The 16550-nt window shown below is 51.7% G+C and overlaps 1 protein-coding gene across 3 annotated transcripts in view; it reads left to right on the forward strand.

Moving 5' to 3' along the window:
• AKAP1 (A-kinase anchoring protein 1) overlaps window positions 1–16236 on the forward strand; it is a 36565-nt gene extending 20329 nt beyond the window's left edge. For all 3 annotated transcript variants that reach the window (XM_012808797.2, XM_023516609.1, XM_023516610.1), the window contains 10 exons: window positions 1597–3259; window positions 6053–6186; window positions 7691–7817; window positions 8348–8475; window positions 10776–10953; window positions 12278–12428; window positions 12859–12926; window positions 14271–14344; window positions 14540–14602; window positions 15148–16236. In XM_012808797.2, the coding sequence (XP_012664251.1) occupies window positions 1621–3259; window positions 6053–6186; window positions 7691–7817; window positions 8348–8475; window positions 10776–10953; window positions 12278–12428; window positions 12859–12926; window positions 14271–14344; window positions 14540–14602; window positions 15148–15222 (2637 nt within the window). In that variant the 5' untranslated portion in view covers window positions 1597–1620 and the 3' untranslated portion in view covers window positions 15223–16236. The remainder of the gene's footprint in view (window positions 1–1596; window positions 3260–6052; window positions 6187–7690; window positions 7818–8347; window positions 8476–10775; window positions 10954–12277; window positions 12429–12858; window positions 12927–14270; window positions 14345–14539; window positions 14603–15147) is intronic.
• The last annotated feature ends 314 nt before the right edge of the window (window positions 16237–16550 follow it).

The raw sequence follows: 16550 nt of genomic DNA on the forward strand, positions 1-16550 counted from the left end.
ATTTTTCAAGATAGATTCAAAATTTTGCTGGCATGGGAAGTGCTGAATACAAGAATTCTAGAATAAGTCCATCCTATCCTCTAAAGAGAGCTAGCTCTTCTTTGCAAAATACTCAATATTTATCTTAGCTAATCCTTGTACTAGCAGTCCCATAAGAGAGGTGTTCCCATCTTACAGGTGAAGAAAACTGAGTTCCTATCTCCTTTTACATGTCTGTGGCCTTCTAGATCCTTATCATTCCTCCTTTTTGGGACTTGACGTAGGTTTCTAGGCTCCCTTTGCCTGATGTACTGCTTAGCCTATTCCCAGAATTGCGTTCTGGAAACACAGATTGGTGCGTGTGCCTTGCAGACCTGGGCTGGTTCTATCTGCAGAATAAAGTCCAGACTACACAGTAGGGCCCCAGGACCCTCATCAACTCTACAAAGTAGGGGTGCTCCTCAACTCACGGTGGAGTTGTGTGCTGATGGGCCCATTATACGTTGAAAATGTGTCTAATACACCTAACCAGCGGTCCCCAATCTTTTTGGCACCAGGGACTGGTTTCATCAAAGACAAATTTTCCACAGATTGGTGTGTATATGGGGAAAGATGTGAGCAGGCCACAGAGTGGCCTGTGGGCACTGGGTTGGAGACTGTAGACCTAACCTACCGGGCATCGTAGCTTAACCTAGCCTACCTTAAATGTGCTCAGATTAACCTGCAGCCGAGTAGAATCATCTGACAGCACAGGGCACCGCAGCGCTCACTGGGAAGGGAAGCTGCAGCTCACTGCTCTGCCCAGCATTGCAACAATGTCCTATTGCATGTCGCTAGCCCTGGAAAGATCAAAATCCAAAGTATAGTTTCTACTGAATGTGTATCGCTTTTGCCCCATTGTGAAGTTAAAAGATCGTAAGTTGAGCCGTCGTCGTCAGTTAGGGACTATCTGTATCCAGTCCACATAAGTTGAGCTGTCGTCGTCAGTTAGGGACTATCTGTATCCAGTTCCACGTCTGACCTGGGTCTTTAGGCTGCTGTGTGTTTCGTGGGCCCCTCCCCCCGGAGCATCTCCCCATCTGTTTGCATTTTTATCCATCCTTTATTCTCACCATCTGTTGCTGAGTACCACACTACTGTTTCCTTAACTTGTGGATTTGTGGGAACATGGGAGGGACGTGTACATATGGATTGCACGGGTGATTAAAAAGCTGCAGCACCACTTGAATGAGTAACATGTTCTAGGAGTTTAGAGAACAAAACCACACAGAACATAACTAGGCCCTTGGGGGCACATAGGGAGAATTTGGTATTGCAAAGCGACGAAGGGGTGGGGGGTTAGGTTTAAGAATAGAAGGCTCAGTGTATTTCAGGGGTGTGTGTGAATCAGCAGTATGGAGTGGGAGGGGCCTTTTCCTGGCTGTTCACCTGGGGAGGGGTCATCCAGAGGATGAGTGGGTGCAGGTCAGAGAGGCTTGTTTCTTACCAAGGGTGGGGGCGCCAGGGGAGGGGAGGGAAGTAGCAGTTCCGGCCTCTCCACGTGGCCCTCTTGCACATGCATACCCTCTTCCCTGGAGCTTATGACAGTCCTCTCCCCGCTTCCCCTTTTCTCCCCAGGTATCGTTACGTCAAGCCTCCAGGATGGTGCTCCAATTCCGTTCACTCTTCCCCTTGGCATTGCCTGGAATGCTTGCACTCCTCGGCTGGTGGTGGTTTTTCTCTCGTAAAAAAGACGACGACGGCGACATCAGCAGGCAGCATGAACAGGTGGAGGCCGGTGCTGTGGAGCTGAGGACCGACTCTGCCATCAAGGAATCCCTCCCCGGGGAAGGTGTCTTTTCCACTGTCGTATCCACACCCGCCAGTGTCACAGAGCCTCCGGAAAAGGAACCATCCACTGCGAGCAAGCCTCCTGTGGAGCCCCCAGCCTTGCTGCGGACACACCCAGCCCGTCGAAGATCAGAGTCCTCAAGCAGCCTTCCTAACAGCATAGACACGAGATCTCGACCAGGAACACGCAAAGATGACAGTGTAAAGGTGGAGCTGGCCCCGGCAGGTGACGAGGCCAAATCTGTTCCTCCAGAGTGCCCCCTTTTATCCCCAAAGGGTGTACCGTTCCCTCACGAAGCAGCTGAGGTTTGTAAGCAGGAGTCCACATTTGTCAGGACACCTGGGCGAGGCTGGTCAGGCCAGTTCGTGGGTCCTACAGAGAAGCATGGCCCTGGGGAGAGGGCACGAGAGACGCGTGGGGCTGAAGGGACTGGCGATGCAGTGTTGGGGGAGAATGTGCTAGAAGAAGTTCTGTTGTCCCAGGAGCATGTCTCAGAATTGGAGAATAGCAAGGCTCCCTGCCTGGCCACCGTGGGAGGCGGTGGGGAGAAGGGCAGGAGTGGCTCGCCACAGTTGGTCCAGCCTGTGCAGCAGAGGGAAGAGTGTGTGGTAGAGAAGTTGCTGAGTAGCTTCGAGTCGGCCCACACGGAGCTGGCTAAGGATGCTGAGATGCCTGCACCCCATGTCAGAGGGGGCAAAGCCTGGGACAGAGACCTCGCCGGAGAACTGGGCAAAGAAGAGAGCTTGGATAGAAATGAGAAGATTGAGCAGGCTGCCTTCCAGATAATCTCCCAAGTGATCTTGGAAGCAACTGAAGAAGTGCTGGCTACCACCGTGGGCAAAATCGCAGGGCGCATGCATCAGGCCTCAGCCGATCAGCTCCAAGGACAAAAGGAAGAGAGTTATGCCCCAGGCGGCCCGAAAACTGACCTGGGTCGAGACACCATGGAGCCTGCCCTGGCCACAGCAGAGGCAGCTTCCAGCCCATCAGACGCGGCCTCACCTTCGCCAGGCCTGCTGGCAGGGGATCTGCCACCACCAAAGACCTATGTGAGCTGCCTGAGCAGCCCTCTGTCCAGCCCCACCAAGGACAATAAGCCAAAGAACTCTGCATACCCCATCTCCCTAGCTCCCTGTCCCCCGCCAGACACCCCCCTTGGAGAGTCATTGGATGGGGCAAGCATCCTGGTGGAAGATGCCACCTGTGTGTCAGACAACTGCCAAGGTGTCCCTTCAGTGGCCTCCTTGGGACACTGCTCAGATTCCCTCAGCACTTCAGGGCTTGAAGACTCTGGCACAGAGACCAACTCAAGCCCCAGGGACAAGGCTATCACCCCACCGCTGCCAGAAAGTACTGTGCCCTTCAGCAATGGGGTGCTGAAAGAGGAGTTGTCAGACTTGGGGGCCGATGATGGATGGACCCTGGATGCAGAAGGAGACCATTCGGGAGGTAGGAGGGTCTCAGGTGTTACAGGATGGGGGTCTCCCTGTATCTGCTAGGGGCAGGCTGCTGGTCAGCCTCTCCCTCCTGCTACTTGGACAGCAGAGCATGGTCCTCTTGAGCTCTGTGTCCCAGCCAGCATGCAGAGCGCAGGCACAGCACAGTACTGGTGGGGAATGAGAAGTCAGGTTGCCCTGGAGCCACGGGATCTGGACTTGGCTGTTAGCCAGTGCAGCTTCCAGCCCTTCAGAAGGGTTTAGCCCAAAGATGGGTACGTTGGTGAACCTTAGTGTGCCTCTTTTTTTCTTAAACGCTAACTTCTAAACGGGTTTTTGTTCTTTTTTTTTTTCTCTCTCTCTTTTTCCTGGAGAGACGTTAGCTTTATTTCCAAATATGAGTGTGAGTTTTTTTAATGGTTATTTCCTTTTAATCATGTGCTTGTTCCCATGTCTTCACCTGCTTCCCTCCTCCAGAAGCTCTTACAGGGTAAGTGCCCAAAGAATGGCCCCAGCTTGGAATACTTGTGGGAGGCTCAAGCTTCCCAACGTTGCTGTCACCTGTTCCTTCGCAGAGAGCCTCAGCCACTTTCTTTCTGTGCAGCTGCAGTTCCACCCCTGGGAAAGAGGGGCCCTTTGTAACGAGGTGTCCAGTGGGTTTTTCGAGTGCTGACCCCAGCGTAGACAGTTCAGACCGCTAACTGACAGGTCAGCAGCTCCAGACCCTGCTTCTGCAGCCACCCTGGGGTGTGTTCACCTCTCTCTCCTGGAAGTCAAGTGGCTTCTGACTTTTTGTCCTGGGGCCACTCCCTCCTTCCATTTCAGCTCTGGGAGGGTCGGGAGTATTTACTGGGAATCTTAGTACTTCCAGCACATACCACATACTACATTTTGTCACCTAGTCTAAGGTGCTATCAGGACACTGCTGTTTGTGGTTGGGTGTGGTGGCTCATACCTATAATCCTAGCGTTCTGGGAGCCTGAGGTGGATTGCCTGAGCTCACAGGTTCAAGAGCAGCCTGAGCTAGAGTGAGACCCCATCTCTAATAAACAAAATAGCTGGGCTTTAAGGCGGGCACCTGTAATCCCAGCCACTTGGGAGGCTGAGGCAAGAGAATCACTTGACCCCAAAAGTCTGAGTTTGCAGTGAGCTGTGCTGCCACGGCACTCTACTGAGGGTGACAAAGTGAGACTCTCTCTCAAAAAAAAAAGAAAGACACTGTGTTTTTATGTACACCTAAAGGGAAAAAAGTGCTCCAGTCATGATTGTCCGAGGCCAGATACTACAAGATGCATCCTAATGTCAGGTTGTTAAAATGTTGCCCCCAACATTGCTTCTTTAAAAATGGGTGAAATTTTTTCAGAATGGAGGCGTTGCCTGCTACCTCTCAGTCTTGTCATGCCGACTCTGGATTGGTTGCAGCAGCTACTCTGATGTGTTGAAAGCGTCTGAGTCTAGGCTCAGAACTGGGCCATGGTGGGTGGGAGGTTTAGGGACCACAGTAGATACCTGGTGAGACCATCCTTGTCACCACTCTGTAACGAGATGTACCGCGCACTGGGCTAGCACCCTGTGTGTGGTCTCATGTCAGCCCTGCTTTGTATGGGAGGAAGTTGGAGCTGAGAGGGTCCAGGGGACAGCCTGGCTGGGGCAGCTGGAAGCTGGCCTTGAGTGCAGCCTGCTAGAATCCTGGCGTGCTTCTGAGCCACTCTGGGGTACCCTTAGGGTGGCAGGTATTGGCTAGTCCCATTCTGTTGGGCAGAGGTAGGGGTCTGTGTATGGGACACTAGTCTGTGTCTGTGGAGCCCCCCCATTCTCCTGCTTCTTTCAGCCTGCTCTGGTCCTAGCTGGCTGGCCAAGCTACTTTCTTTTAGGAGGGATAGTGTCCTTGTGTGAAGCCTATTTTGAGCCCCTGGTGTTGAGGGAGGAGGTCACCGTGAAGGCGACTCTTCCTTAGCTGGGAGCAGAGTCTATAAATCTTAGTTCTCTGCACTCAGGCAGTGCATGGATTGCTTGGCAAAGGATTATTACCAGGGTTTGGAGAAACAATGCAGAATATAACCTAATTGGTAGACTTCTAAGAGTGATCTATGTCTGGCAATTGAGTCATCCATATTTAAGCCAGAGCTACTTCTCTTGAGCTGGTCAGGACCCCTGTTTTTCTACAGTGGACCCTTTGGCACAGTCTTGAGAGAATTGGACAGGCCAGGTTGGGCCAGAGTCCTGCTTCCCCTCTGTCCTGTGAATGAACTTTTAGCTTAGTCTTTTGACCCGGAGGTATGTGAGAGTATTCAGGGTTCCCAAGTTGGGCCCAAGCTGATGGTAAGGATACCCTTCTTCCTTTGTCCACATCTGGCAGATCAGGGATAAGAATGGGGCCTGTGGAGGGTCCGGTGAGGACTCTGTTTGGCAGAAGGCCACCACCTGTGACCCCAGGCCTTAGGTGAGGGACAGAGCTCATAGGTCGGACTTCCGTGCAGACCTGCAAGCCTGTCTCCTCCTCTACCCTGCGGGCTCCCCTTCCCGGGGTGCAGTCTGTTTCTTCCCAGTTCACCACTTGTGTCTCTGCTCCGGCAGCTGTGGCTGGGTGTGGCTGCCAGTTAAGCAAGTGGTACTCTAAGGGACGGGCTAAAATTAGGTGTATCTATACCCCCGGTCCTCCTTTCATTGGGGTTGTTCTGAACCTTCTAGACTGAGCCGATAGTCACCTGCCAAGCTTGAGGAGGTGTGTGGGGCAGTGGGAAGTTCGGTGGTCTCTGCCCTGAGCCAGGGTCCAGGTGTGCGCCTGCTGCTTCCTCCCCTGCAGGCTCCGACAGGAACAGCATGGATTCAGTGGACAGCTGTGGCAGCCTCAGGAAGACTGAGAGTTTCCAGAATGCCCAGGCAGGCTCCAACCCGAAAAAGGTCGACCTCATCATCTGGGAGATTGAAGTGCCAAAGGTAAGGGCTGTGTCTCCGCAGGCTGAGTTCTGCGGCAAGCTCCGCTGCTTCGGGCCCGTCATACTTGGGGGAGCAGGTCAGGGGAGGGACAGTCAACCTGAAGGAGCCCCTGTGTGCACCAAAGGCCGAGGTTCTGAGCTTCCTGCAGTGTGGAATTCCTCCAGCTGCCTCTCCGAGCGTCTTATTCTGCTCCTCACTCTGAGAAGTCCTGGTGAGGCTACCCTCATAGGCCCAGGGGCGCTTCTTGTGTCCTCCAGGGGCTCAGATCTGTTTGGGAAAAAACCAGACTTGCTTCACTGTGCTCTGCTTGAACTCTCCAGTGTAAAGCGCGATTTCGAATTGAGCAAAACATAAATCCATACTTTAGAGAACTTGAGAAGTATAGAAATGTATGAAGAAAATAAAATGTAGCTCTAATCTTACCCCTGAGGGTGACTGTGAACGACTTTTATTTCTTTCTTACACCCTGTGGTTTTTGAACAAAACTGAAATTATGTCACTTTAATTAATACGTTAAATATTTAACAATTTGATTTTCTGTTATTCGTTGACACCGTCATTTTAACTGCATTATTCATCACATGGATGTCAATTTACTTCATCACTCCCCAATTCCAGAGTGCTTAAGTGGTTTCTAGCTTCTTCCTGTTAAAACTTATTAGCTTGGTTTTTATGTTTATCTCTGGGGCTCACAAGTAATTGGCAGGCTATGTTCTCCCAGGGCCCCTGGCTCTATACTGCAGTGGAGACTGGCTTGGCCTGAACTCTGGGTCACAGTGGCTGTTTTCACCCCAGGTTGCTGGCTCCCTTGGTGGTTTTCTTCCCCAGGGTAGCAACCCTGCCCTCCTCTCCTTCAGTGGTTACAAAGGGCACAACGAGGCAGGCTCTGGACCAGGGCTCGTTTGGGACTGTGTCGGAGCTTGTCTTACGTAATGGCTAAGTTTGGCTGCTTCTGTCCACCTTGAACTCTGGTGCACTGGGCACTTCTGTGGGCAGCCGACTGACACTCAGCAGTGGGAGGCCAAGAGTTCTTCTAACCCTTCATTTTTAAATTGAGCCCCTTTCTCTTTGGACCTGAGTAGACATGAAGGGGAAGGTTTGTAGTTGATGGTTATGCTGCTAAAACTTGGCATAGCATGGGTTTGGGGAAAGATGCTGCATTTACAGCTTTCTGGGTCAGGGCCACGTGTCGAGGAAGAGATGGGAACTGTTGGTCCTGGAGCCAGACTGCCTAGTTCAGCTGCTTAGCAGCTGTGTGACTTGGGGTGAGTTCCTTTAGCTTCTCTGGGCTTGTTTCCTCATCTGTAGGAAGATGATGAAGTCATCTGTTAGTAGGTACCGTGAGTAAGTTTAAGTGCTTAAAATAGTCCTGGCAGATAAATGTTGACATGTTAACAGCTACTATACTTGAGCTTGACCTTGTGTAAAAACAAAAGCACGTCTTTGGTAGTGTAGGGAATTGGTTTTCTGTTAACCCTTCCTTCTCTTTTTCTCTCTCTGGAAGCACTTAGTCGGTCGGCTAATTGGCAAGCAGGGGCGGTATGTGAGTTTTCTGAAGCAAACGTCGGGTGCCAAGATCTATATCTCAACCCTGCCTTACACCCAGAGCATCCAGATCTGCCACATAGAAGGTCAGTGGCACTGCTGCCCTGCGTTTAGCTTTCTCACCTGAGCCGTAAGTAACCCGAGGCACCTGTGTCCCAGTTGCTGTCCTTTTGGCATCTGAGTCTCTGAATAGAAAACCCCCGTCTCATCCCAGGCGAGGGTGTTGGGTATCTTCCCTGCAGGTGCGTGGAGACACGGGTCCCTCCCCACCAGGTCTCTGCCCAGGAGAAGCATGAGTGCTCAGCTGCAGGGCTCCGCGTCCAGGTTCAGGGTGCCTACCACCCCACCGGACTTCCTGATAGAACAGGACACAAGATCCCTGCCTGCGACTCCCCTCTGGCCCTTTCCCAGCTGCCTGCCAGTGAACCTGTTCACTGACCATACACAGGGGCAGTGGTGTCATCTGAGCGGGCAGCACTCGAGTGCTTCACTGCCTTTTAAAGATAGACCTGAATTTTAGGAAAGCCCTGTGGATTGGGCTATGTGACTGAGGCTGTTTGTGCTGTGGCTTTTCTCTTACCCACTGGTTGTATATCCTGCCCCCACCTCCATTTAGGCTCCCAGCAGCACGTAGACAAAGCACTGAACTTGATCGGAAAGAAGTTCAAGGAACTGAACCTCACCAATATCTACGCTCCCCCTCTGCCTTCGCTGGCGCTGCCTTCTCTACCAATGACATCCTGGGTGAGCGTGCTTCTGGGTGATCAAGACTGCTTGCACCCCAAATCCTACCTCAGGAAGCCCCCAGACTGCAGGCTAAGAAGGCAAAGAGCCCATTAATGCCTTTGCCCTCTCACCTCTGGCTTCCACCGGTCAGTTCTGCTACTGGCCTGGGGACAAGGGTAAGGGGGTGAAGTGTTGGCAGGAACCTAGCAGCTTCTTGATCCCCGTGTTTCTCTAGCTCTACCACCTGTCACCTCATGTGTGTTCGATGTTTGCTTAGAAAGGAGATGGGCTGTTCAGACTGGTGTAGGGCTCCTTAAGCCTGGTTCTGTATCACCAGTGTTACCTCTCAGCCCCTGAGGCCTGGGTGGGGCCCAGGCCCACCAGACTGGATATGGCTGGGACTTGTTATGGCCATTTTGTTTCACTGGTTGAGCCAATCCCAGTAGTGCTCTGGTGAAGGATTTCTTTCCCTTCCCTCTCTCCAGGAGGGATGTAGATTTTAAAGAAGAATGAGTAGTCTCCTCCAGGCCTAAGAAGCCAAGTGGCTCTTTGGATGTTGCTCTAGGAGTGTGACCAAGGAAGAACTGATGTTTTGAGGTCACCAGGGTCTCTTGGGGCCTGTCACTCATCCTGCAGGGTGACCCTGGCTGTGGGCGGTCCTCATCGCATAGGGAATATAGAATTGCAGAATTCTGTGGGCCAAAGACTATACTGACTGCGCTTCACACAGACAGGCTGAGTGTGTGGGTCCAAGGAAATGGCCCTCCTGGTATTTTTTTCTAGGATGGTAGGCATTTCGGTTCTGTATCTTCCCCATTCCTAAGGCCCTTGTGCTGGGGGAAAGGAACAGGAGGTCTCTTTGTTTTCCTGTAGATATTTGGGAGTGGGCCGAGCCCTACCTTATGCTTTGCTCCTGAATCATAGAGAATTTTTGCAGGAGTCGTGGCCTTAGACTCAACTTTCTTTTTAAAGAATCGAGTGGTTTGTGCAGTGAGTTTTTGCCGTTTTTTTTTTCTTTTTTTGGCCAGGGCTGGGTTTGAACCCGCCACCTCCGGCATATGGGTCCGGTGCCCTACTCCTTTGAGCCACAGGCGCCTCCCCAGTCAGTTTTTCTTCTCTTGTATTCTGCTTGGCTCATTAGGACTGGAGAGGTGATCACAGATGCCTCCAAAGCAGCAGTGCTGGGATGGGGTTTGGGGCCAGGACTCTTTCACTGTGGCCACCCTGCTGGACAGTGGAATGGCACCCGGCTCTGCCCAGAGTCCCTCTGGGTGTTGCCTGTAGCTTAGCATTGGGAAAACCAGCGTCTGAGGACGAATATTTTAGAAAGCTGTGGTGGTCCCTTCTAGGGGCTTTATCCCTTGGACTGCGGAGTGCTCAGAAGCAAAAGGTGCCAATTGAGGGGTGCAGCAGTCCCAGCAACTTTAATGATACAATGGCAGGCTACATTTGTTCATTATCGTGCAAATGCAGCTTTTGTAACAGTAAGAAATGTTCTTTTTTTCGTGACTTTTGTAAAGCTGTATTTGCAAAATGAATAATGCATAAAGGCAGAGTTTGCACCAAACAAACATCTTATTTGAATGCCTGTAGAGGTTGTTCACAGTTAGAAAGTTAATGTGTGGTCTGGCCACCAGTGAACCTGTGTTCAAAGTGCAGTGAGTTGGGTGTGTCAGGAGTATTGAAGATGAGCAGGACTCAGGGACGAAGGGGAAGCAGGAGGAGGCAGAGTGGCTGAGATCAGATGCAGGTGAGGACTCAGGACTTAACCCTGTGTCTTAAGTCCTCGTCCCAGCTGACCATGGACCCGACTGGAGGCTGCTGGGGGAAGTCAGAGTAGATGCTTTAGGCCCTTGGCACCTGGGGCCAGCTGCAGGCCCACGGAGTTGGTATTCCTCCTTGAGGACCCGCTGGCTGCTTATTCCCAGGCACCTTGTTCTCTATGGCTACCTTATTCCCATGTTTACCCTCCTTGGGTCTTACAGACTCCGTGAGGTATGGGGGGAGACAGTGCTGGTGGGTAGACCCTGCTCATGCCTGCGTGAGGCCCAGCACCGCACCACACCACAATCGGCTCTTGGGTGCCCAGTGTCTGCTGCTAGGAGCCTCCTCCCTTGAGGTGAGGCTGCTCCTGGTTCGCAGGGGAGCACCCATGGTGGTGTCTGGTGAGGTAGCTGTAACCTTGGGTGGCACGTTGTTCTGGGTTGTATACCCTTATCAAAGGTGCGCCAGTTCAGAGACTTGCCATGGGGGCCCCCAGGACTTACCCAAACGTGAGAAGGATTGTTGCAATGGCTGCCGCCCCTTCTCCTCTATAGCTCATGCTGCCCGATGGCATCACTGTGGAGGTAATCGTGGTCAACCAGGTCAACGCTGGGCACCTGTTCGTGCAGCAACACACACACCCAACCTTCCATGCGCTGCGCAGCCTCGACCAGCAGATGTACCTCTGCTACTCTCAGCCCGGCATCCCCACCCTGCCCACCCCAGTGGAAAGTAAGTGCTGCCCCAGGGTGGGGTACATATGGGGAGCTCTGCACCTGGCCTGGGCAGTAGGGTTGGGAAGGGGGATACCCTGAGTGGGGGGGGTTGCCTGTTCTGCCTTTGATCTTGACTAAAGAGGCCATTGTGGGAACAGCAGCTGAGTTCTTGCCAGTGTCTTGGAGTCATGCTGGGTTGAGCTTCCCAGCCCGCAAAAGCTGGTGTTTGCACTGGCTGAGGAAGTGATGGTATTGGAGTGGAGTTTTGATGCAGGGATTTAGATCTCAGCTCTTGGTATCTGTTAAGCAGGGTGATGCCCACTTATTCCGGGAATTGGGGTTAGATACCGCAAGTGTTCTACATAAAACACTTGATGTAAAAGATTGCACAGGCCTGTGCAGGGGGGTGGGGTCATCTGAGCCTCTGAAATCAAGTGACTTGCCCAAGTGACTCCTGGACAGGGGCTGGGGCCTGGAGCTGGTCCTTCATCACTTGGAGCTTTGTTGCCATAGCAGCACAGGAATTAAATGTCAGAACACCTCTCTGGACTTGGAACTTGAAGTCCCCCAGTGAACTTCAAGGCATCAGAAAAACCTTTGAAGTTATCTGTAGCATTTTTGTGGGTTTTTTTTTCCTTTTGGAGAAATAAGGATTTAGTTTCCATCAGATTCTCTCAAAGTTGCCTTAACCAGCAGTAAGACTGAACTAGAGTCCCAGAGGTGACCTTACCAGTGGCTTTCTTTAAGGGTCTGGTCCCCGTGTCTTAAGTCCTCATCCCAGCTGACCTAGGGCAGCTTCCGAGGTGCCGCTGGGTGGCCCTTACCTCCTGATTCCCTCTGCCCCTGTTGCCCCTGGGTGGGTTTGGTGATCCCTTGGAGCACAGCCTTAGTGGCTACCCAGGTACTCTTCTCAGCACCTTCCTGAGGCAAAGGCTAGAAGTGGGGTTGAGGCCCAGGAGTCCCCTTGTGCCCAAGCCCTCTGTCTGAGTTGTGGGCCAGAGGAGACCTGCTGCACTTAGGAGTGCTGCGCCTCTGAGATTTTCCCTTGAGAAGGTAAAGCGGGCCCTGGCCCCATTCTCTGTGTCCATCTCAGGCTTTAGTAAGTTTGAGTAATGGATCTAGGTTGAATGCTTTTTGGGTCTGGATAGCTTTGGGGGTAGCACACGTGCTGGGCTGAATTTCTCAGATCTAGCTTCTTCCCTCCCTCTGAGCTGGGGGCAGGGGCAGGGGGCTTCGGAGGACTATTGTGGGGAGGAGGTGGAGCAGTGACCAGGGTGGCTGTTGAGGCGCTGCCTGCCTTGGGCCAGGTGTTTCCACTCATTGCCCTTCCTGCCCTGTAGTAACAGTCATCTGTGCCGCCCCTGGTGTGGATGGGGCCTGGTGGCGAGCCCAAGTGGTTGCCTCCTACGAGGAGACCAATGAAGTCGAGATTCGATACGTGGACTACGGCGGGTACAAGAGGGTGAAAGTGGACGTGCTCCGACAGATCAGGTGGGTGGAGAGCTCCCACAGAGGCACGGCCCCACAGGCCCCGAGATGTGTGATCTCTGTGTACCTGGCTTCATCGTACCAGGCCACAGGTGTGGGTTATTTCTTCCCTCCTGCTGCCTGCTGTGTTTCGGCTGACTCTGATAGAAGCACAATCGCTTGCATCAGCCAAACCGAGCTAGAAGGCCAGTCTTGTAGAGGAATCCCCCAGTGCCACATCAAGTAAAGCAGGTTCCTTTCTGGGAATTTGATGTGACAGGTCCCTCTGAGGTCACGCGGCCTGCCTGCGTTCAGGTGTGCCATGAGCTGTGGCCCTCTGTGCGTATACCCTCTGCTTTGCTGTCATGGATGTTACTGTTCAAAAGGCAAATAAATACCGGCTTTGGTGGTCCCTCATGTCCATGTTAAACCTGTTCCTTTCTTGCATTTCCAGGTCTGACTTTGTCACCCTGCCATTCCAGGGAGCAGAAGTCCTCCTGGACAGTGTAATGCCCCTGTCAGGTAACCAGCTAGGAAGGCCTCTGGCTTGGCAGAATGGGGGTGGGGGCAGTTGTTGAGAGTGGGTCTCTCTTGGAGTCCTTGTTCTCACCTGGAGGGCGTATTGCAAACACAAGTGGTTGCTGCTTTCAGAGTTTGAGTGACTAGTTCAGTCGGAACGTGCATTTCTAAGAAGGTCTGAGGGAGGCCAGTTTTACTGATCCATAGACTCCCCACTGGGGTCCACTGCTCTCCACTTAGACCTCCAACATTGAGAGGCTTCCAATGAAGGCACCTTCTAGACTTGGTCCAGACCCAGAGTCTTTGCCCCTGAGGGCACTGAGGTTGGTGGTACCATTCTTCTAGGCCACAGCTCCTTGGGGGCACACTGAGGACTGTCCTGACACCCCATCAGGCATGTTAGACTGTGAAAGCTCAGCCAGATGGATGAGGCCTGGTAGTGTGATCTTGGGTAAATTGCTTAGCTTCAGTTTCTGCCTCCAGAACATGGGGGTGTAGTCACTGTCTTTCCACGTGGCTGTAAGCATTCCATAAGCCCAGGAACTGGTGTGCAGAAGGTGGTGAAATAGCGACTCGTGGCTTGAGATTTTATGTTTGCAGATGACAGTCTGTTCCTCCTGCCCCTTCCTCCTGTAGGCCTGTTCCTCCTGATCTTGTCTGGTTGCCTAAAGTAGTCAAGTACATTGGAAACACTGCCATCTAGCTGGGTCATGTTGGAGGGTACACTGGGGGTGCAGGGTTGTCTGTCTGAGCAGTCTGTGCTCCTTCCTTCATACAGTTTTTTCTAGACCTTTGTGAACACCCATTTCTTCCATCCTTGTCACCTCTTGGCCTTGCATGTGATTTTCTGCGTAACTTTTATGATCTGACAGAGCAGAATGCTGCCATAGCACCTTACCTGCTAGAGAGTGGCTGGCCCTATTGGGCTGTGCGGCTAGTTAGTTGCACGGATTTGAATTCTACCTTCGCCACTCGAGGACCTTTGACGATCGACCTTTATGTCAGTGTTCTTGCTGCAAAGCTGGGGTACCACTTGGTGTAATGATGGGGTAGAAGAGGCATACAGTCTGCGTCTGATAGGTTGTGCTGCTAGTGGTGGTATTCCAATGAAGGCAGAGTTTCTGTCCCTTTGTTCCCTGTCCTCTGGCAGGCGGGCAGCTTACAGCAGGACCTGAGCTGTTCCACTTGGAATAACGTGGAGGCTTTGGCTCTGTCCCTCGTGGAAACCTGGGTCTCCATGGTGCACTTGTCAGGTCCCCCGTGGCATCTGCAGTGTTCCTCCTGGAACAGTGTGTGCGTGGGTGCCTTGCCTCAGTGAGGGTCTCAGTGCTGCCTTTCCTCCTACAGATGATGACCACTTTTCCCCGGAAGCAGATGCCGCCATGAGCGAGATGACCGGCAACACAGCACTGCTTGCCCAGGTGTGTGTGGGGTCGGGGTCGGGCAGCCAGGGTCTGCCCGAGGAGCTTCCTGCCTTCCTCATTCAGGGGTCTGGGCTTCTTGGGAACTGATCTTGACTTTGTGCCCTTGCTGTGGCTTGGGCCCTGGGTTGACCAGCAGCCTTTAAGAGGTGCGTGGAGTTGCTTTAAATCATGCTTTTGTTTTCTCTTTTTCAGGTAACAAGTTACAGTCCAACTGGCCTCCCTCTGATTCAGCTGTGGAGTGTGGTTGGAGATGAAGTGAGTTCTGCCCTTCTTTTCCTTCTGGGTTGCTGGCCAGCAGTAATGGATTGATTTAGGCTGGCTCTGGGATTGTTTTTTCATCAGTTAATCAGAAGACATAACTGTAGTCCAGTGTCCTCCAGGGGACACATTGGGTACCCCACTGGGGGTGGTGATGTCATGTCTTCTAGTGAGGAAAGGCCAGGGCTGCTGCTAAACACCCCACAATGCCCAGGACAGCCCACAAGAAAGAATTACCCAGCCACATGTCAGTAAGTGCCAGAGTGGAGGAACCTGTCCAGACCTTCTGGGTCTTTCTACCATCCTTCATCTGAGGGTTATTAAAGCTTAGATAGATTTCACCAACATATTAAAAAGCCAATTGTCACACGCGTCTTCCTAAGTACATGTCCTGCCAGCTAGACAGTGAGCGCCCTGCGATATGCTTGCACATCTGTCACCTGTGGTGGCAGCCTGGGGCCTGGGAGGGAGCGCCCCTGTGGGCTTGAGAGGTAGCCCCAAGGTGCCCCGGGCACGGCTCTCAAGGGAACTTTGTTTTCTAGGTGGTGTTGATCAACCGGTCACTGGTGGAGCGTGGCCTTGCTCAGTGGGTGGACAGTTACTACGCAAGCCTTTGACCCCCCTGGTCCCGCAGCCGCATTTTGAGTCTTTTTTTGCACTGTTGAAATCAGGCTTGGCATTCAAGGCAAAGATCGAACATCAGAATAACATCCTCTCCAGAAAGTCCTTTTTTCCCCCTCATACGATAGTCCTGTTGAGAAGATATTTCAAAAGGGTAGTGCTATGGGTTCTTTTCAAAGCCATAGTAAATAGCATTTGACAAACCAGTCGGCTTAACCTGGTTCTACACTGTTTCAAACAAAACAATTGAAGAACACTAGTCTCAACCAGGTTGTCCCATCCCCCTCTGTTCAGGCCCTTTCCCTTTCCCTCCGCCCCACCAGAAGCAGGCAGACTGCGGGAGATGGGCAGGGGCTGAGTGGTGCTGGCTGGAGAGGGTCCCTTTTCCTTCACAATCTTCTTCAGGGAGCAAGACATGAATTAATTGGTATCAATTACTTGTACAGCTTAAGTAAATGAATTGCTGACATTTAACCAGTTTTTATCAACTTCATCTAGGTCTCTAGGAACACAGACTTTTTTAAATGCCGATGTAAATATGAAGTGATCATCACACCTCTGACCTCAGTCACTGGGGAGAGGAACAGTTATCCTGCCAAGCCTGGTTGTAATTTATAACCATTTTCTATTTGTGCAAACTCTGTAAATATGTTTAAAAAATGTAATATTTTGTACAAGATAACACTGGAGAACAAAGGGAACCGAGATTTTTCCACACCACATGTCATCTGTAAGTAGAAGCTAATTCTGCATAGCATAGCTGCCGACCCTGGCCCCTCTTGCCAGGGGCTCCTGTGGCTTCCTGCATACTGGACAGGGTAACTATGGTCTAGACTGTGATCTGGGGATTTTTTTGCTGTAAAAATTTGTTTAAAAAAAAAAAAAAGGAACTCATTGAATTACCTTGCAGTTGGTGTGTTTGATTCTTTTTTAGACTGGCTTCAGCATTGTGCAATTAAAAAATAAGTAACTTAAGTAACTTAAGCTTACATAAATATTCAATTATATAAACTGGAGCTTTGAGTTTATTTTTCCCCCCCCCAAAACGCTGGGGGATGGGGAGTTCAGAGGGTGGGTGTGAGAGTGGGGAGCTAGGCCACAGGCCCCACAGGACCCTAGGTAAAGGAGACCCACAGTTCTTTGAAGACAGTTTGTTTGGCCTTTTCCTCTTCATACCCCACCAAGTGACAATCAAGCTTCCTCTCATTTCCCCCACTGAGTCTCTAAATAGCCCGCTTAAAGTTTAAAGCACTGGTTTCCAAATCCAGTCATGCATCCTTTGAAACAACATTTTTTTTGTTTGTTTTGAGACAGTGTCACTCTG

The sequence above is a fragment of the Otolemur garnettii genome, unplaced genomic scaffold (genome assembly GCF_000181295.1).
Source record: "Otolemur garnettii isolate 467f Iridium unplaced genomic scaffold, OtoGar3 scaffold00094, whole genome shotgun sequence".
Taxonomy (NCBI): Eukaryota; Metazoa; Chordata; class Mammalia; order Primates; family Galagidae; genus Otolemur; species Otolemur garnettii.